The sequence below is a fragment of the Apteryx rowi genome, unplaced genomic scaffold (genome assembly GCF_003343035.1).
Source record: "Apteryx rowi isolate R43461 unplaced genomic scaffold, aptRow1 scaffold_176, whole genome shotgun sequence".
In the NCBI taxonomy this organism is placed as follows: domain Eukaryota; kingdom Metazoa; phylum Chordata; class Aves; order Apterygiformes; family Apterygidae; genus Apteryx; species Apteryx rowi.
The window spans coordinates 40,162-60,314 of NW_020448041.1; the positions used below are offsets into that span (position 1 = coordinate 40,162).

General features: G+C 38.2%; 1 protein-coding gene across 7 annotated transcripts in view; it reads left to right on the top strand.

The window, feature by feature from the left end:
- Nucleotides 1–18,932, top strand: part of FKTN (fukutin) — a 20,493-nt gene extending 1,561 nt beyond the window's left edge. For 2 of the 7 annotated variants that reach the window (XM_026061109.1, XM_026061115.1), the window contains exons 2-9: nucleotides 39–98; nucleotides 3,859–4,062; nucleotides 6,240–6,517; nucleotides 7,882–8,014; nucleotides 9,612–9,741; nucleotides 10,874–11,007; nucleotides 12,297–12,424; nucleotides 16,468–18,932. In XM_026061109.1, the coding sequence (XP_025916894.1) occupies nucleotides 39–98; nucleotides 3,859–4,062; nucleotides 6,240–6,517; nucleotides 7,882–8,014; nucleotides 9,612–9,741; nucleotides 10,874–11,007; nucleotides 12,297–12,424; nucleotides 16,468–16,681 (1,281 nt within the window). In that variant the 3' untranslated portion in view covers nucleotides 16,682–18,932. Of the gene's footprint in view, nucleotides 1–38; nucleotides 99–3,858; nucleotides 4,063–6,217; nucleotides 6,518–7,881; nucleotides 8,015–9,611; nucleotides 9,742–10,873; nucleotides 11,008–12,296; nucleotides 12,425–16,467 lie in introns of those variants that run through there. The other 5 variants (XM_026061111.1, XM_026061112.1, XM_026061110.1 and 2 more) reach the window with 5 other exon arrangements.
- Nucleotides 18,933–20,153: the final 1,221 nt, after the last annotated feature.

Below are 20,153 nucleotides of genomic sequence, written 5' to 3' on the forward strand. Positions count from 1 at the left end.
CCCCCCCCCCCCCCCCTTTCCTTCTTTGGTCTTGATAGAATGCAGCAGTTTTTTCAAAAGGCAGAGGAAGCCAGTCGGGTCAAGACAGCACTAGATGGGTATGTACAACATCATTGATTCATATGGTTTCTCTGCAAATCTGAGAGAACTCATGCAGAATTGCAAACTATGGGTCTAGTTCTCTTTTCTCTTCACTGGGCATTTTGTAATACTAAGGTCTAAAAGATAATTTTCTTCAATGAATAAAGCTATGCACTGTTTGTAAAGATCAGTTTAAAAGGGCATCGAGACAGGGTTACAGGTTTGCAGCCTTTGCCTGTGCAGTCCTTAACAGTGTTGGTATTTTAAGAAGCAAAACCCGTTCTTTCTGATGTAGAAGTTTTGATCAAGGCTTTTGTGGTCTTTCTGACTAAATATTGAAAACCTTGACTTACTTGACTTGCAGCTTGTTTGACAGGCGGTAGCATGGTAACAAAATTAGTTGCAGTTCTCAGGTCACAAAAGACCTCTTTGCTTGCTCCAGTTGTTTGACCTGCTACTCATATTTCATGTTACTTGCTTGTTCTGAGTCATAAAACTCTTCACAAGCAGAAAAATGTTAAATTTCAGCATTTAGCAGTTGCCTTATTCCAGCGTTCAGGAGCAGTGTTACAAGTGCCATTAGATACTCTCATCGGAAACTTTTGTTGCGACTTATTTAAGGTTTGCAAGATTGAGGGCAACCAAAACATCATGCTGGCCTCACGGAATCAGAAGCTCAGTTATAACGTTTGTAGTTAGCATTTGTTGGGAGCCACTTTTACAGAAGTCATTTTGTCAATGGATCTCCCAAGAAGAGCACAGATGGTGAAGGAGAACRGTGTGCACTTTGCTTTAACTGCAATCTGATATATGTTGCTAGTTAGCCATTTAAAAGTCTTGTTTGTGCTGAGTAGGAGGAAAGATGCTCTTGTTAAGAGCTGTACTTGGGGATAATCCAAACAGACTGCTCCGTGGACTGCTTGCTGGCACCGGGAATTTCTCAGCACTCTTAGAAGTGGAACTCCTTGGGACTGCCTGCAAGGTGTTATGTGACATGCAGTGGCCAGAGTGAGCTTCCAGTGTACCAGTCTGTGGACTGAGTTCCCATTAAGCTTTAACTTGATTTTACAGGGTTATTAGTAACAAAGCAGAGTGCTCCTCAGTCTTGCCAGGCACCTGTTCCACTCCCAGCTTTCTTTAAATCCTTGCATGATAAGTCCAAAATATTTTATTTGAGTGGATTTCTTCTTAGATGCTTGACATCATGACCATCTCTTTCTACTGATTCTTTAAGTTCCAACTTAAAGGAGCCATTTTCCTGGAGAAGTGACAGAAAAAAATAATAGATACTTTTGCATGGATTTGCTTGCTGCTCTTCAGGAGCTGCTTGTTTTAATCACAGAAATAAGGTTAGCACATCACTTACCTTTCAGCTCCATAGAGCCTAAATTCTGTTTGTTGATCCGCTTTGTCTTCACTTCCCTTTTCCACCCCTCTGAAAGCCAAAGCCTTGTACCAGAATCAGAAATTGGCCCATGGAGTCTAGTTAAACAAACTRGAGTGTGACTGGAGGAAGATTAGAGCTTGAGTTAGAAGGCCAGGATCAGGTTGCTGGACTGGTAGGTRGACACTTGGCCATCATTTTCCCTCATCACGCTTGGTCTAGAATCCTTGAGATGTAACAAACGTAAAGCTTCACAGTGCTATTGTAACCAAAAATTTTTTTTTTTCATTAGAACTGTAGTTAAGTCGTTAAGTGTAGCTGTCACATTTGAATACATCAGTTACGTTTTTAATAACAGGGCAGCTATGACTGTTGAAAATCTTTTGTATTTCATGGACATTTAAATGTACTTGACTGAAATTCTCCACTGAGCTGAGTAATAAATCTTCTTACCAGGCACTGAATCTTCTTACTACCACTTCTAGCGCTTTATGCAATCTGGCCATAGTTGAGTGCCCTGGCTATACTGGTATCAAAAGACTGGATAGCAGTCTTTGGCGTTCAGTTCCTACCTTCTCACTGAATCACCCTTCATATGCAGCAAAGTTGGTATGGCTGATACAGCGTGAATAACATGAAGCCTCTGTCTATATAATGGAGCAAATGATACTGATTGCTCAAGATTGTTCTGTAATTGATCTTCTAATTCTCCTTGCTCGTTCTGGCATCATAATAAATCACACAGCTGACTTTGCTTGTCCCTTGGCAAAAGCTGTGGAAGAATATTGCTAGCCAAGAATGTTTTATGATAACATTTATTCTACTCATTCACTGCATCAAAAAAATAAGAATAGTCATATATGTTTTTGTCAAGAAAGTAATTGATTTGTAAATGTATACAAAGCTTTTAAACTTTTAAGATGCGTAAGTGTAAGTCTTAAGTGTATTACCACATGTTATTTGCTAAGTRTATGCCCAGCCTCCTCATGGTATAGTGACTGTTTCAAATAGTCATTGTTGAGAGCAGTTTAATGAAGAGTTAGCACTATTCCTATAAATTGAAGATGTGGTAGTAATTTTTAAACCACTTCGTAAGAGAAAAGACTGTACGCTTCCCCTCTTTCTGCACTTTACCACTCTCTTTTTATGGTTGTTAGGCAGTTACTTTTTTCCAGAAAGTCTAACCTCCTTCTCTCCAGCAGATGTCTCTGTTGAACCTAACAAAAYCTAAAGCGTGAACAGTATAGAAAATGTTCGGATAGGAGAGCTCTTACTTGTCTGCCTTAAGGATCTGCCATGACCAATCTGTTGCATGTAAAGTCTATTCAAGCTCTGTGAGGTCCTTATTCAGTATGTGCCATACCACTGTTAGAGTCATGCATTAATTTGTGCAGATTCCAGCCTTTGTGTAGAGCAGAGCTGAGCAGACTGGATTATTCCAGCCTTTTGCCAGCTAAACTTTGAATATCTCCAAAGATGGAGATCTCACAAACTCTCTGGCCCCCTATTCTGGTGTCTGGTCAGACACTAGAATTTTACTAACATCTGATAAAGATTTCCTGTATTGCTGCTCATGACAAGCGCCTCTCAACCTGTCAGAGTCTGAGGAGAGTCCAGCTCCATCTTCTCTGTGCCCTCRTGTTATGTAGTCGAAAGCAGAAATCGGATATCAGATCATCCTGTCTTGTCTTCCTGAGGCTGAACAGACCCAATAGTCGCAGACTTTTCCTGCGCTCTGGTGCCTTAACTGGAGGGCTGTTGGCCCTCCGCTGGACTTGCTCCAGCACGTCAGTGTCCATTTAGTCGTGGGGAGCCCAGAGCTGGAGACAAGACTCCGAATATGGTCTGACGGGGGCCAGAACGAGAGGAACGATGGCTTCGTTGCCCTCGTGGTTGCTGTCTTGCTGGTGCAGCCCAGTGTGTGTCTGGCTGTCGCCGCCGTAGGGGCGTGCTGCAGCCCCTACTTTTGCTGAGCAGCCTCGCAGCTGCTGCTCTGCAGAGCTGCTCTTCCTTCGGGGATCCGCCAGCCAGTGGTGCGGGATGGGGTTCTCCCGTCGCAGAGGCAGGACTTTGCTTTTGGCTGTGTTGCCCTTGGCACTGTTCCTGTCTGCCTGTTTCTCCAGCCTGTTGAGGTGCCTCTGAAGAGCAGTCCTGCCCTCCAGCATATTGCCTGCTCCCTGGGTTTGGTCTGAGACCAGACTGTTCTTCTGAAAGAGAACATTTCTGTATCTACAAATGCTTGTGGAAGTAAAGCTCATACTCAGAACTGAGTTCGGAGTCTTATTGGGAGATAAGAGTTCCTTGTGCCAATGAGTCTATACTTTTAAAGTATTAACCTTTGTGCACTTAAAAAAAAAWGTTTCTAACTTCTGTTTTTCTCCTCTATCAAACAGCATGTGGTTAGGAAGTTCCTAGGTTTAATATCCAGTCAAAATATACCAGTGTATTTGATTGATCCCTTGGTGCTGGGACTGATTGATAAAGACATTGAACAGATCAGAAGTTCTTCTGATGGCCCTAGCCCAGAATGCAAGTATTTCTGTGCTCCAAGAGACTTTACTACATTTGCACTACTGGACAAAACGTGGAAACATGAAGTAAGTGCCTTTTCTTCTCCAGTTCGTATTTGTGTATTGTAATGTAGGATCTTGTGACATAATGCTCTCATGTTTGTATTAAGGACTGCGAATACATTCTGTGGATATCTTGTAAAAAAGTAGAGCAGAGAGAGATTTTTTTGCTGATTGTTTTTTTGGAGTAAAAGGTATTCAGGGAGTAGTCTGCTTGGTTTTAGAAGCACATGAGTCATCAAAAGAGAATAGCAACCCTGATGCTTTGAAGGAAATCAAAGAAGTGTTGAGAAGGTGGGTACTTTAAGACTCATTTCAGATAACCAGAAGTTTTTAAAGGCAGTCAGCAATATTCATAAGCAGTTGTAAGAAGAGGCCACCCTCAAAAATAAAAAATAAAGTGGCCTGTTAGAAAGGAAGAAGGAAAGCTTAAGTCTGTGATGGAGATGCAGCCATAGTAAGTCTTGAGTTAGGGGATCTGTCATAGCAAAAGAAATGAAATTGATGTGACAAGGCTGGAAAAACTAACACAGGCCACAGGTTTACATTTCTTTTAGGACTATTTCATTTTGTACATCCCTGTACTTACAGGATTTTATTTTGTCACTTAATGTGTTAGGACCTATGCTTTACTTTGGTATTCTGAGATTTTTAAATGGATGTGATAAAAACAGATGTATAGCATATGATGCAGGATAAAATGGAATCCGAGATTACTTCATCAGCTAAGCGTCATCTGGAAATGTATATTAATATATACAAACTAGAGATGACACTGATAACTTTTTTTTTTTTAAAGCAAGAAACATTCAAATGGGCTAATGTTATTTTACTGAAGCAGTCCCACTCAAGTGAAGTGTGGTGGCCCTCAGGATCTGATCAACCGGCTGTTTTTCCCATAGCAGTTAAGGATTTAAATTGAGAAGGAGGCTGTGTGTATAATAGAACACTATTATAATGCCACCTCCCTGTTGCTTTGTGCTTCATTGATCCTGTCTGTGGCATCCAGAGGAGAAGCTGATAGACCTGTGCAGTACACTTCAAGGTGGATACATTAAGAGTTATTTCAGATAACCGAAAGTTTTTAAAAGCTGTCTGCAATACCTTTTTTATGAAAATACCGGTCTGTTGGCTTGCCTGTTACCTGATGTTAATGTTTGGTGGTTGATGACATTTAGACTAGTATTTGTGTAAAGCATAAAATAAGATTTTTCAGTAATTGTGTATGCATTAGTGGTATTATTATTCAAGGACTTCAGGAATGCCAAGTTCAATACAAGAATAACTTTTGAGAACAGTTTGAAGCTACAGGTAGTCTGTGAAGGAGCAGACCTAGTCCAAATATGGGAACTCTTGATTTTGGTCCTGGATTCAAAAATGTAAAATCTGAGCTAAAAAGAAGAGGTATTGGGACAAAGAGCACATTTAACTGTGCAAGGAAATTCGTTTCTTGAAATGGTCGGTTTTAGAGGAAGTTGCTTTATAGCCAGGTTGAAGCAGGCAGAAAGTGGAGGGAAGAGAAGTGCACGTATGCTGAAAGAAGTAATGACTGAAGCTGGATCTAGGAGAGAAACTTCTGCTTAGAATGCTTCTTAGAAAGTATATACTTCTCTGCTTAGAAACTTCTGCAGAGAACAGAATATCCAAAGTCATAAAGACTGTAAAACTTGTGGCTTTGAGATTTTCAGAGAAGTACAGAGTAACTGAATAGTAGAATCTCTAGTAATGTGAGTCACTGGCTTTACCATTAATATATTTAAAGAATCTGAGTGAAGTCTCTTGATAGCTATCTGTGCACATGGATAGTGTTCTTAGAATACTGAAAGTAGAATTTAATTGTGGGAAAGATCTTGGATTCTACTTTGTATCAACTGAAGAGTTTCAGCAAGTGGGTATTTTTTTGACACTACAAAAGCAAGCAGAACATAGTGATTGAGAAAAAGCTGACAGCATTTATTTTGATGTTTTATTGATTGATTTTGTTTGATGTTTTGATGTTTTATTGAATAATTTGAGGGACAAAAGTTAAGAAAAGGAAATACAGCAGTTTCAGGTAGTTATAGCTGGTATTTAAGGTCTTGTTTTGGAGTAGTTTGTGCTCACCTCTAAACGATGAAACCTGGGAATWATGTTAGTCTGTAATAAGCATTTAGCATTCAATTTTTGTTTCTGTTCTCTTTAGCTTTTCTCTCTCTCCTTTTTAGATGGACCTTTTCAGAACTGCTGAGAAAATGGGGTTCCAATGGCTAAAGATTCTGAACAAAGACCCCCGCTTGGACGGAATGGATGACCTGTCTGGCACTGAAATTCCCTTGCACTACATCTTTAAGCTGGCATCTCATGCTATTCACCTGGTAGTCTTTTATGAGAGGAGTGGCCACTACCTCTGGCATGGCCCTTTGAGGCTCAAGCAACATATGGACAGAAAGTTTGTGCCTTTCCGGAAACTCCACTTTGGTCGCTATCCTGGAGCATATGAAAAGTGAGTTCACAAAAGAGGAAGAAAAAGCTGTAATGGCCCTTCCAGGATAACTCCTTTCTCCTGTATGTAAAATTACTCTTTTCTAAAAATCAAGCTATAAAATTCAGCTCATGAATAATTCAGCTCTCAAAGTGTAGATAAATTAAATGCATAAAGATAAATTCAGTTCTGTTTACCTGCAACTAGAGTTTCCTACTATTTATAAATGCAAAAAAGTCAAAGGGATGAAGTAGAAGCAGCAAGAAATTTAGTAATAGCAGATACATATTTGGTGTGCATGAGGATATTTTGATATACAAAAGACATACCTGACTAACATTTAAAAGTATCTGATGACTGTCATCTTGTGCATGAAATATTCTGAAATAAATGTTGCACAGGATATGGGTTGTGTTACTAATATTTGAGATTAAAGTAGCAGCCATTATCAAAAAGCTTTCTGTAATGATATGTAGCCAAAAGTTGAATACAGAGGTTTTTCCAATGCTGATCATCAAGGGAAAAGGGGAGGCAGCAGAAATCTGTTTAATGATAGTGACTGGTGTTAAAGAACATGAATAAAAAGAAGTGATATTTGTAACACAAAGGTATGTGCCAGCCATTCCATCTAACCTGTACCCTTAAAGCACTGAGAGGACTCCTGATTTGCACAAATGTTAGAGTTGGTGGTGTTACTTGTCCACAAAGCAAATCTTGTCACTATTTTCAAAGCCAGACACATACCACTAACTTTAAGAATAGTATTCTTATAGGATATGTGTATGTATCATAAAAAAACAGAGAGAAACAGCCAAACATTTCACAGGTCAAAATAAATCTAGTTATGTTTTTTCTTAAAATTGAGGCCATTCTTTCTTCCTTTTTCAACCATGAATCTGTACTTGTTATGTGCCTGAACATTTAAAGTCAATTATGTAAACTATTAAATATGCATCTCATTCATTGTGAAGGCTGAGCAGCTTTTATATTTTAAAGCAAATAACCTCAAAGTAGAGGCTGAAATTTGATTCTTAAGTGCATCTGTATTTAGACAACCAAAAAAACAGCCTGAATCTTCAAATACACTGAATAACAGCTTTGAACAAATTCAGTGCAAGTCCTGAGTCGGTAATGGAACCAGTGATTTGTAATGCCAAGTAAAGGTTTATAAGCATTTAATCTTTTTTAAACATGATTTCAGGTTTGTAAATGCATGGGGAATATGTTGAAGCTTTTGTTGCTCTTCTTTTGTAATCAGTTTTAGGTGTGTTCGGACAGAGGAATTGTTGGCAGTACTGGGCATTAAGTTTTTAACTTGAGCAAGAGAAGAAAACGGCTTGTGGCTTGTAAAGGAATTGAATGGGGTGATCTTTCTTTCCCTGCAGGCCTGAACTTCTGCTTGCTTCCATTGATGACTTAAAAGTTCAAATTCCAAAAAATCCATCCAGTTTTCTTGAGGAGATATCACACTCTAGATTTCTTGAATGTAGGTACAGAGAAGCTCGGGCTTTCTTTCAGGTTAGTGGTAATCAGGTAGTGTCTCTGAGATGTAATGTAAATTACTCATTGATAGGCTGAAACCTACAAATGTTTCATTGTGTTTGACTTGGAGGGGACTGTTTGCAAATATGAAGTTAAATGCACTCTCTGAGACTTACTCCACAGAAATTAGTAAATAGTAATAAAACGAAAACTTTCAGTAACTGGGAAAAAATTATCTGTCTTTTTGATTTGTGAGGGTATTTCTTTCCATGGTCCAAAACTGTGTAAAGACAGGGTAACCAATCTATCCATAGTTCTCTCACATTTGGTGCTGTTGAATAGATTTCATGTAAATAAGACTAAGATTTTGTGTATCTTTGTGGTTGAAAATATTACTTGTGGAAATACTCATAGTTTTCAGTAATGCTTTTTATTCGTTTGAACCGTGCACTGCAGTTCCACCATTCTAACTCTGTTTCTGTGAAATGGTATATTCATTCAGACATTACTTTTTTCTATTCCTTTTTGACCATGTAAGCTAATGGTTTCGTCACTATTTAGAACAGTGTTTTCAGAGTATTGTTATCTGATTTAGCAGATAGTAGAAAACTTCCTCCTGGGGTAGGAGGAGCTTTTTGTCCTAACTTGACAAGAATTGAGATATAAAATTGAGTTACCACAATTAAGCTGCAGAGTCAGAATCAGGTCACTGAATTTGTGTGACCTCTAGTTCTGTGGGAAGGGAAAAAAAGGGCATCAGAGCTTCCATTCTTCAGACGTTTGAGAATTTAGGGCAAGGGTTTCTCCTTTGATCTCTACATGTGAAAGCCATGCTTTCTCCATCTGTCTCCCCATGCGTGTAACAGGAGTGTTTACCCAGGGGTACGTGGGTCGTGTCACTTCACTCGTAAGGTCCAGAAGCTGTAAGCACGCTGCACTTCAGCTCTGAGACCTSCCGGCACTAACCACCTCATACAGAGGAATTGTGCCTCAGAAGGTATATTGAAATTTGGAGCTTTAGTATTGAAACAAGGAGCTGGCATCTATTCTGATAAGTAAGTTCTCATTCCAGCTGTGTTTGAGGAGCTCCCAGTGAAATCATTAGTGATGCTGAGTGATTGGTGCATCATTCATGTGTTTGACAGGGTAATGTTTGCCCAGGCTTTTCCATACTACTTTTGGCTTTGCGTTACAGAAGATCTTGCAGCAGGATTTTTGTAGCTGAAGATAGGCACTATTTTCTGTTCACGTTGTTACTATTAAATGGCAGAAGTTGTCAGTATTCAGTTGTAACACTTGGTGGCGCCAAATAAACTTGTAATACGCTCAGTCCGTCCAATTCTGTCTCTGTTGTCCCCTTGGAGATCGCAGTGCCTAATACACATATTCTTTCACTATTGTAGTTTGACTTTGCATTCTGCTGGTTTGGAAAAACTGAAGAGTGATTTTTCAGAGTTTAAGTTTAACTTGCCATTCCGGTGCATGTTGTCAAACTGAGTTATATACATGGGAACAGATAATGCCCAGATATTACTTACCTAAAAATTTTAAAAGTTGTTTTTTCTTAGGACAATGAAAAACGAAGGGGCATGTTTGCTCTCTGAAAATAACTTACTCTTCCTTTGCTTTCTAGCTGTACCCTGATGATGCCTCTCTTGATGCAGTGGAGTTCAGAAAAAAAGCAAAATCCTTGCTGCATCTGGCTGCCCTGACACTAAATAACTTAGGAGTAAAGTTCTGGCTGAGCAGTGGAACCTGCCTTGGTAAAGCATTTGTGATATGTTGTATTTTTAGCTCATCTGAAGTTTTAAACATTTCATCCTCTAYTGCTTTTATGATATAAGCTGAGGTTAGCAGCTAAACATACACGGTTCGAAGGTGATATCTGTGAACTGTGAGGCAGGTGCTCCACATTAGCTCTATTAAAATAAAATTTTTTTGCTCTTGACCAAATGCTTTTCCTTTAAAATTGTGACCCTTGGAGATGCTGAGCAAACTTTGAGTGAAGTGYTTAGTGTTTTTTAGCACTTACTTGTGTTGTGTTATCACAGCTTAGAAGGCAATCAGCAGTTCCCTAAATTGTGGTGTACAATTTATTGAAGTGGTAGCTGGACAATACAGGATGGCACATTTTTCTGGTGTCCCTATACACTGTCACCTGATTTTCTTCGCATGCCAATTGGTGTTTATCACTGACTTTTTAAATGTGGTTTACATTTATTTTAAAACACAGCCTTTTATGCATCAGCTTATTAGAGTAGATACTGCAGGTTTTCAATTCTATGGAAATAGGAAGTAATGTCTTAATTACAGGAGAAAGACTTTTTCATAACTGAAGCAGATTATAGAAGTTCATATGTGTGAGCATTGACTTGCATTTGTTTAGTCCTATGGACAATCACCTTCTGAATGGACAGTTCCAAAAAACTGCTTTAATGAAATAGGTGAAATGATGTCCATCTTGTCTTGTTTTGTTTTAGTAATTAAAAGGTGATTTATATCTCAGATGCTATTTGAAATGTTTCAAATTGAAAGCATAGTTGTATCCCTGTAACTGTTCACTGCTGACTAGATCTGGGCCCAGATCTAAAATATTTTTTCTTTAAAGACATTTAGATTAGAAAACTGAAGATATTTTATCTTTAAGACTGTTAGTGATTTCTCTTTCATTCCTGGCTTTCTGGAGAAGGGAGCTAACTATAAGTAGAGTAGTATTTGTTTTCTTCAATATGGTCAGTTTGACACTACAGAAGGACAGAAATCTTGTTTATGGCCTCCTTCAAGGATCTCAGCCTGTTGACCTTAGGTCAAATCAGTCTTATCTTGCTTTAGTTCTGTCCGCATATTCCTCATGTTTCTGAATTAACTGATTCATTTTTTCCTTTTTTTCTTCAGGCTGGTATAGACAGTGCAATATCATTCCTTACAGCAAAGATGTGGATTTGGGGGTCTTTATAAGGGACTACAAAGCAGATATCATTCCAGCATTTCAGAAAGCAGGATTACCACTGAAGCACAAATTTGGCAAGGTATGCAGATAATGAACGATTTGCTTCATGCATCTTTTTGGTAGGTTTATTAGTCTGAGTGTAGCTGCAGATTATTTCCATTGAATTGGGTGTCTGAGATCTCCTCCTGCATATTTGCCCATGAGTGATCTACTTAAACATATAATCTCATTGACTTTTGTGTATTCTCTTGGGCAGTGTGTGACTATACAGAACACTTTTCTTAATAGCCATAGCCCTGTTTGGAGAGTCTGAATTCTACCTCAGAAGAAATTTTTAATTAACTTTAAAGGGGTCTAATTTGTTTGAGTGGTGCTAGAGAAACTAAAAAAATCAAGGTAGAATTTAATCTTTGATATTGGATGGGCCTGATCATAGAGGAGAAATGGTGATAGCACTTAAATTGTGGAGCCTCGTATGCAAAGCTAGCAGAGAGGGAAAGATTGCTTGAGGTGGGCATTGGGCTTGTCCATTGTTAGCTTATGTGGACCTGTACTTAGCTTTGCTAGAGCACAGACTGTAGAGTGGAATCTGAAGGGTAAAGAGGAAAAGCAAAATTGCAGGGGTAGGACAGTTCAGCCACAGTTCAGGAGATATATCATTGATTGGTGCTAGTGGGTGTTTTACCAGAAAGGAAGTGTTTTAAATGAAGACACCTATTAATCGTGTGTTTATTCACTGAGGTTATTCTGCTCTTTTACMTGAGGACTTTTTAATCAAACTGCAGTCTTAGATTTAGCACTTCCTTCATGAATTGTGGTAAGATACTGTGTGAGCTGTGCAAAGAAAGGTGGGAACTTAAGGTAGATCACTTTCCATTCATGGTGCTCAAACTATAGCAAATGCAGCTGTAGAGGCTGAACTGTTGTGATGTTAAGTGGACAGTACTATCAGGATTATTTGCTTTAGACTACCATCTTCCTTTACACAGCTCTTATGGTGTCTGCCAGAATTCCTGAAGAAACCACTGGTCTTGGCTTTCCTGCCAAAACAAAGGGTCTTTACAGTTGAGCCCAAATAAATAGCTCTGTCCYGGTTTTGTGGGAGAGAAAAAAGAGCTGGTGCTAGAGATGTTGGGGCTAGTGAGGAAGGAGAAGGTAGTCTCCACTGAGGTGAAGAAAATTTCCAGTTTTCTCAAGGCATCAAAAAAAAGAAATTGCTGAGTTAGTGTATTTTCTTCAGTTAGGATAGGAGACATCCTGCAACATTGACCAGAATTACTTTTTTCTTTGAAACCTGTTGGCATAAGTAGCCTTGCATTTTTTTCTATATTTCTATGAGTATGTACAGTGTATATGTTTGTCTTGCAGGTAGAAGACAGCTTGGAACTCTCTTTCCAGGGAGAAGGTGATATAAAACTTGATATTTTTTTCTTCTATGAAGAGGATGACCACATATGGAATGGAGGAACTCAGGCCAAATCGGGCAAGAAATTTAAGTATGAATTGTGTTTGTACCTTTTGTAGGAAAGGAGTTGAACAAGTCAGTGTTGGCATCCTGTGTTGTGTGTTGTTGTCTGGCGAAGTTCTAGAGCCAGCAGTCAGCAGCCTGACCTCTTGCTGGAAGGGCAGTCATCAGAGGGGAGTCAGTGGATATTCTGTGCTTTGAAACTGCAGAAYTGGAAAAGAACAGTACTGCCTATGCCTTACTGGAAAGGTGCTGGACTTGTCAAATGTCAATTTTCTTGTGAAATCTAAAGCAATGGTGGCATGTCAGTATATCAAGCAGATGTTATCGGGAGTGTGACAAACTCTAAGTCAAAGAGATAAGATGAGAAAGAAGTCTTCAAAACTGTTAGTCGCACATACTGATTTTGCAGTAAAAAATGAACCCTTGGGCATCTGACTTGATGACAGAGCATTGTGGCAGAAAGCCTTAACTGCACTTGCAAAAGTAAAGCCCGTGGTTTTGCAGTAATGATTTTGAGTGTTTCTTCTGCAGTAATGTTATGACAGCTGCACAGATAAGTTTGTTGTTCCCATTCTGAAAATGGAATTTTAAATAGGATTCCACATTTCTTCATTTCTTTCAGTATTAAATCAGCAAATAAATACAACAGCTTTTTAGTCTACTCAGCAAACTCAGTGTAGGTTTTGATGATTAGATTGTTTCCATCATTGAACTTAACGCAGAAAGAGACAATTGCAGACCAGCTGAGGACCTTGATGAGTTCTTGTAGGATATCGTTATCTTCCATATTTTGTCTGAAGTGGGTTGCTTATGTCTAGGTAACAGAAACCTAGTGAACACTCTCACCCGGACAGTGATAACATCTGGCTCCTTGTCTTAGTTATTTTTGTTCTGAAAGGATAAACAAAGATTGGGGAAGTTGTTTTAATGACCAGAGTCAAAAGGCACACTTACAAATAGACAAAAGGAAGACTTTTTTAATAGAAAAGGTGGCATGTTGCAGAATTGTTTCTTAGAATACCACAACAGTTTCTTGCAGCGCGCCAAAGCAGGCTTAATGTCTGTTTTTCCATACAAGATTGTGGAGGATTTTATTTGTGACATCTTTTTGAGAAGCCTGTTGACTAATAAATTCCTTCCATTTTCTTTTCATGTGTTGCATATAAATTGTGACATCTGTTTCCATGCTGGTAGAGTTGTCATCCTCTTACAAAATTATATTCTAGCATCAGATATTGGGTACTTGAGAGTTGGGTGTTTTTTTTTTCCTCTCTTGATGTGACCAGTCCAAGGCATGAGAACAGAAAGGGGATTTGTATCCATGTACAYGTGCTACAGTTACAGCTCCTGTATCCTGGGATGTTGCAGCTGTTATGAAACTCCGGCATTCATTAAACAGTCACTTTTTTTCTGTTAGCTTAATAATTATTTTTGGTGGTAATTTTTTTCAAACAAAGTTGAAAAATATGGCTTTCTAGGTCAATGAGAAATTTGTTTAAAAGTAGCTTAGTTTAAGGAAACTTGTAATCCTGGATTGGTGTTTTTTAGGTGTACTTCACTGTAATTAATTTGTACGGAAAAGGAGCAAGAAAAACTGGTTGTTTTCCATTATAAAGGCCCTGAGCACTGACAGAAAAAGGCTGTTTGAAATCCCTACTGTATCATTCTAAATGTCTTCTCAAAAAGAGAAAAAAGCCCACATCTCTTTAGCTGTGAGGTGCAGTTATCCAGTGTGGTTGATTTCAGTGCCATGATTTCAATTCTGCTTAGTCTTCAGCCCTTTCAAAATTTTGGGGGAAGGCAAGGTGAGGAGGTCAGTCAAAAGAGAAGCGATTGTTTGGGTATGCTGAATCTTAAATCCACTTTTGAATAATTCTAAAAGAATCTCACTTGGTGTTAATATGGTACCAGAAGAGATACTGATTGTCATTATATCATCACAGATGAGGATGGGAGCTCTGTTCCAAGGTATTTATGCTTTCAATAAATGAAGGGTAAAAGAAACATTTTATTCAGAAAGTTAARTATTTGTACCGGCATATTTTCTATGCATCTTACTAGATAAAAGTCTGAAGGACGAAAATATTTTTTATTTAGTCTTAAATATTTTTCCACTAGCCATTTTTATTCTGTTTCCTTGGAGAGTTGGTTTCTAAATCACAAAGTCTGGCTAAAAGCTCTGCATCTGAATACTTCTTCCACATTGCAGATACACAAGCAAACATGTGCATACTGTTATCTTGTCTTGAAGTAACAACAGTTGAGAGCTTCCATTTATTTACAGAATTTATGCTGGCTGGGTGTGTTCTTCACAGAGAATAAGTATTTATAAAAATCAAATCTGTGAAAGAAAACCTCACTGTCTGCTTTAATCCTTAAAAACAGTAAATTCTGGAAAGCYGTAATTTGGAAGAGAAAGGATTTTATGTAAGCAAAAAATGTTTTCAGTAGTTTTAGGTCCAAAGATTGATAAGACTGAAATTGGAAAAATAGACAGTGACCAGTGTGTATGCATAAGAGTGTATATAGCCTTATCCCAGCCACTTGGAATGAGCAAATGATTGGCAAGGATGCCAGTGGTGAGAAGTATCAACGGGAAGCTGTGTTTCTCCTTAGTGAATGTAAATACTTGATTTTAATCATAGCTCAGTAATTATTTTGGTGAAATTTTGCACTGCGTTTTTAATTTGCAGATGAGATGGTTTATTTAAAATACCCATTTGTTCTCCTTAAAATCGATTATTCMGAGTTCAGTCTCTGGAGGATATATCATTTCAGGGGGTTGCTGATAGTTTTTGCTTGTGCACATCCACTGTAATTCAATTCTGTTTGATACATGAATGATTCCTTGGGTTAATAACAGCTAAATATTGATTTCACGATTATACGCCCACRGATGAAGTTTGTTTACCTCGTCTTCACCTTGGTACCTGGCATTTTTTGCCTCTCGGTTTAGTTTAGAGCTAATCAGTACTCCCTGAATACAGATCTAAAAGTGCCTGATTGCGCTTTTTCCTCCATTTAAGGCATAAAACTAAGGTAGTTTTATGTTCTGAAACTGTTTGTTCACTATTTAGAAATAACGTTAGCTTTATTCTTAAAGAAATATGTTGGATTTTTAGTTCATGCAAGTGTACAAATCTTTTAACTCTATTCCCTTTCAAAGGGGCTAAGTGCTTGTGATTTCTTTTTAAGTTGTGGTAGTTCTAAAGGAAATTTTTAAAATCACTTTTTCTCTGCAAGACTTCACAGCTTCAGAAATGGGAGTGATACTCTGCAGGACATAGTCTTTGGTACTTTCTTGTTTAACAACTGGACTCTGACCCTGGGCTCCTACAGGAMCTCATTCTGATCAAATTGTGAAATTTATCTGTTCATTTCCACTGGTGGCATACAGATAGGGCTCCTGTTGACCCTTCTAGGGAAAATAATAGATGCAGAACAAAGTGGGCTGGGTAGAATAACTTATTTTATTAATTTCAATAGCCGAACAGGTTTCAAAAAGTATAGGGTGGCAACTGTGTCTTAACACTTGGCAGCTGCTCTGAGTTTGGCAGCATGCTTAAACATGCTTGCTTTGGTCAGATCAAAGGAAGGTGGAAACTTGTGTTTAAAACAAATTATTTTTCTGTTTCTTTTTTTTCTGTTAGTTTTCTTATTTCTGGGCCTGACTGTCTTTCATGCTGCTTTTACCAAAATTTCCCCTCCAAAATTTRCACGTATCGAAGCTCATGACACCCTCATAAATGAGGTAACTGTTAAACCCAGTTTGTAAGTGGAAAAGTAGAGATAYGGACTAAGTAATTTCCTACAGGTGACAGAATAGTATACGGATAAAAGGCAATAGCATCAAGAATGCCCTAAGAACACATGACAAATATTGACTGGTTATTGTTGGTAACACCCTTGTCTAATAAGTAAATAATAAGTGTCTATCTCATAGACAGGAAGTTATGTAATGAGAGAAACTGTAAAAGATGGTGACTTGCTGCACTTGCTTGCTTTCTGCATAGATTTAAACAGATATGCATCTCGGTCTTCTGCTAATGATCATATTCTCTTATGATGCAGGTATCTCTTTCCAAAGTTTACTCTGTGTTGGACTGAATTTGTAGAACTCAAGGTACATGTGCCCTGTGAAACCCTCCAGTACGTGGAAGCCAACTATGGCCCAGACTGGAGGGTTCCTGTGAAGATGTGGGACTGGAAGAGCTCACCATCCAACGTTCAGGACAATGGTGTCTGGCCTGTTGATGAATGGGATGATGTCATTCAAATCTACTGATCATCTGGTATCCTTGAAACAGTTTGTAATTTCCCTTCTCCTTAAGGTATCAAGATACATTCCTTTTGTAAGGTCTCATCTGTTTCCTGAGGAGACATTTACCTTTTTTTTTGCTTAACAGTTACCTTCATCATGCGTTCTTCCAGACAGTTAAAGGAAGAAATTAAAGGCTGGATGTGGGAATTGAAGAGAAGGCAAGCTGTAAGGAAAAAGGTGCAAAGGGAATATAGAGAAGAAGTATTGCAATAAACTCATGGGCAGATGAATATTTAAATAAAAACTTTGGCCAAATGGCTTAGACTTTCCAGAGTTCATCAAAATTTTCTCAGGCTCAAGAGGGAGATAGAATGGACAAATCCTTGGATGGACAAGTCCTTTTTTTTCTGAGGAGGCGTTTTCAATTTTCAGCTTTTAAACACAGAATTATCCCCTACTATATGTAACAGGTTGCTCTTGGAGTGGAACCTTTTTCAATTATACAGAGCCTATGTGACCTGCTTTAGATGTAGGGAACTTTGGGAAACAGTGTAATATTAAATGAATGGGAGGAGGAACTGAAAGCCCTATCTATGTCGGAGATTTTCTTACAACAGTTATTCTTTTCATAAACTAACCACTGCGTGCAAATATGACAGGGAATGTTATCTGCTTTTTTTTTTCTTCCTTTTTTTAAGAACATGAAGATGTATGCAGCAGGGATGTATTTCACATGAAAAAACATATTCTAGATTTGATGGCCCAATTAGTGTTTGTAATGTACAAATTGTGAGTCGATTTTAGGAAATTATAGCTATACATCCTTTCTTACAAACAGATAGAAATGGGGGTATTGATAAAATTCTCTGTTTAACTTGGGATCACAGAGCAGAGATCATGGCTCTCTTCTGTAAGTGTAAGCAGAAGTGTGTACAAATACTAACTGTTCCATCAAATCTGCAATAGCTTTATTGCAAGTAAAGTATTGGCATAACACTAGGCTTTGTATGGAGAGGAAGCTGAAGCCTGACAACTCTCTCTCCTCTTGTTACTGCTTGCACTTTTGGTCAGTGAAATAAGCTTTTCTGTTCAGTGTTTTGTTGAGAGGTAACAGCTTTCATGTGAGCTTGCGTGTCTGAGTTTGTTCCAGAGCCCTGTGCAGGGAAGACAAGAGTGTTAGAGTTGCTAGTGAGTTAAGACTACTAGATGTACGGTACAGACCCAAGGGTACTTGTGAACCACTGTCAAGATACTGAATGTGTCTCATGTTTTCTTACAAAAAATCTATAACCATTCTTTGCTTGAGCAAAAAGGCTGAGTCATAGCTTTTCTGTCTGTTACTTGATAGAAATAGAGTGAGTCTATGGTTTGCATTCTGTTGATTTGCAGTTTTCAACTGTGTATTTGAATTTATACAGTTCTGAAGAGATGAAATGGCCACTGCCATGTGGCTGGTTTACTACTGTGCCATTCCAGGTGCACTCTGGGACTTTCCTGCTGTTTTCCTCCTGGAGTGACATGTATGTTTTCCTGCCAATCCTATGTGCTAGAATTCTCCTGCCATTGAAACACTGGAGTAAATTATTCAGCTTCTGGTAAAGACTTGTCATGCTGGCTCTTCAAGTGGTATGATAACTTTGTTAGTTTTCCCTAATTAAGAAGAAAGAGATGTAAAATTCTGCTGATGTCATTTTACTTGATAAAGTAAACCTTGCCTCGTAAGGGATAATTTCTCAGGTAGAAMTTTTCACATTTTTTCCTTAAAATGACAAAAGCCAATGTCCTTATTTTAGTATTCAGAATTCTGTTGTCATTAAGTTCTTTGTTTAATAATGTACAATAAGCCTGTAAGTTTTGCAGATGTGATAGAAGTTTGAGTGAAAGAGAGGATACTGTCAGAAAATTATAATCTTGTCAAATATTTGACTTTGTACTTGTAGATGGAAAGACTAACAGAAAAAATGCATGCCCCTGAGAGAGAAGATGTCTTAAATATTTGACTATAACTGTGTGTAACTTATTCTTCAGATTAAAATATTTTCTTTTCAGAAGAAAGAAATGTATATTTAACATGGATTAAAAGAATGAAAGTCTAATTTGCAACTCAAGATGTTCATTCATCCTTTGTTTTTTCATCTTGGGCAGTATTTAACACTTCATTGCAGTTACTGTAAAATAACACAAAGAAATTTTTTGAACTGTTTCTTATACTGCTTATTGACTGTTTATCTTAAGCTTTTTATTTTTTAATAAACTTGATGAAATATGTCAGTTATACCAAGTTTTGATGTGAATTAGTGTGCACAAGTGATGTTTTATTATATTATATTTTGATTCCACTTGCATTGGAATGCTCCCCAGTATCTTCACTGTGGAAACTCTCCTTTTAGAGGAGCATTTTATATCTTCATTAACATTCATCTAGTCTTGCAGCTCCTGTTGCAAAGCTGTGCTTCAAGACATTGATGTGTTTAAACTGCTCTGCTTTGAAGTTCCTTTTCCAGTGTCCCCTTCCTTCAATAGTTTTTTGCCATTTATGCAAAATGGCATAAAACTTGAATCTTCATATTTACCAGAATCTTGCTGCTTAGCAGCAATATCCTTGGGCCTTGTTTTGTGTGTTGAGAAGATTCCTGGTTTACTTGCCTGACTTTTCAACAGAGTAAAATGTAAGCTTTCTCTGAGGTCAGAAAGAGAAGATGGAAAACCAGGACCAGAACAAGGTCTTTAAAAAGAAAAAAGCCACTTAAATAGTTGAACTGTGAAAGGTAGCATGCACCCGTTCTGCAACATTTGTTGGTTCTTTTTAAGCCAGAACACATCTTTGGCCCTGTATAATTCTAAGATGATATGCCAGATTGTATTTGTAACTGCAAAGGATGAGGCAGAATAAGAGAAAGTTATACAGCTGTGTACAATCTGTTGTATGTTACGTGTTGCTCTGCAGTTACTTCTCAGTGACCGCAGAACTAGTCTGTCAGTTCATTGACCGTGTGGTTCTGGAATCAAGTTCTCTGGTGCAGACCCATATGTGCTGCTGCGGTCAAGATGACAAACGATGCTGCCTTAGAGACTCTCAGGATGAAGTACAGGGTGTTCAGGCTTGTGAATATTCCTGTTTATGTTTTTATTTGTTTCAAAATCTAGGTAATCAAAATACACAGCAAAGATACTTGGAATAAAGCAGGTGCCCATATGTGGGGGAAAAAAAAGATCCTGTAATTACACAAACACATTGCATTTTTGCCTGTCTCCTGTCATGCTTTGTGCAGTGGCAAGTCTCCTTCTTGTAGGATTGCATCTCAAGCAGTGGTGTAAACATCATAGAACYTGGCGCTGTTAGAAGGCACACACTGTACCATGTCATCAAAGAAACACTTGGGTTTAGATATTTGGTTCCTGTTAGGTTTTCCTGAATTGCATAATCCCAAAAGCATTCCTAATTCTAGTTCTGTTTTGCCTTTGTAGTTTACAAACCACCTTTGTTTTGAAAAAT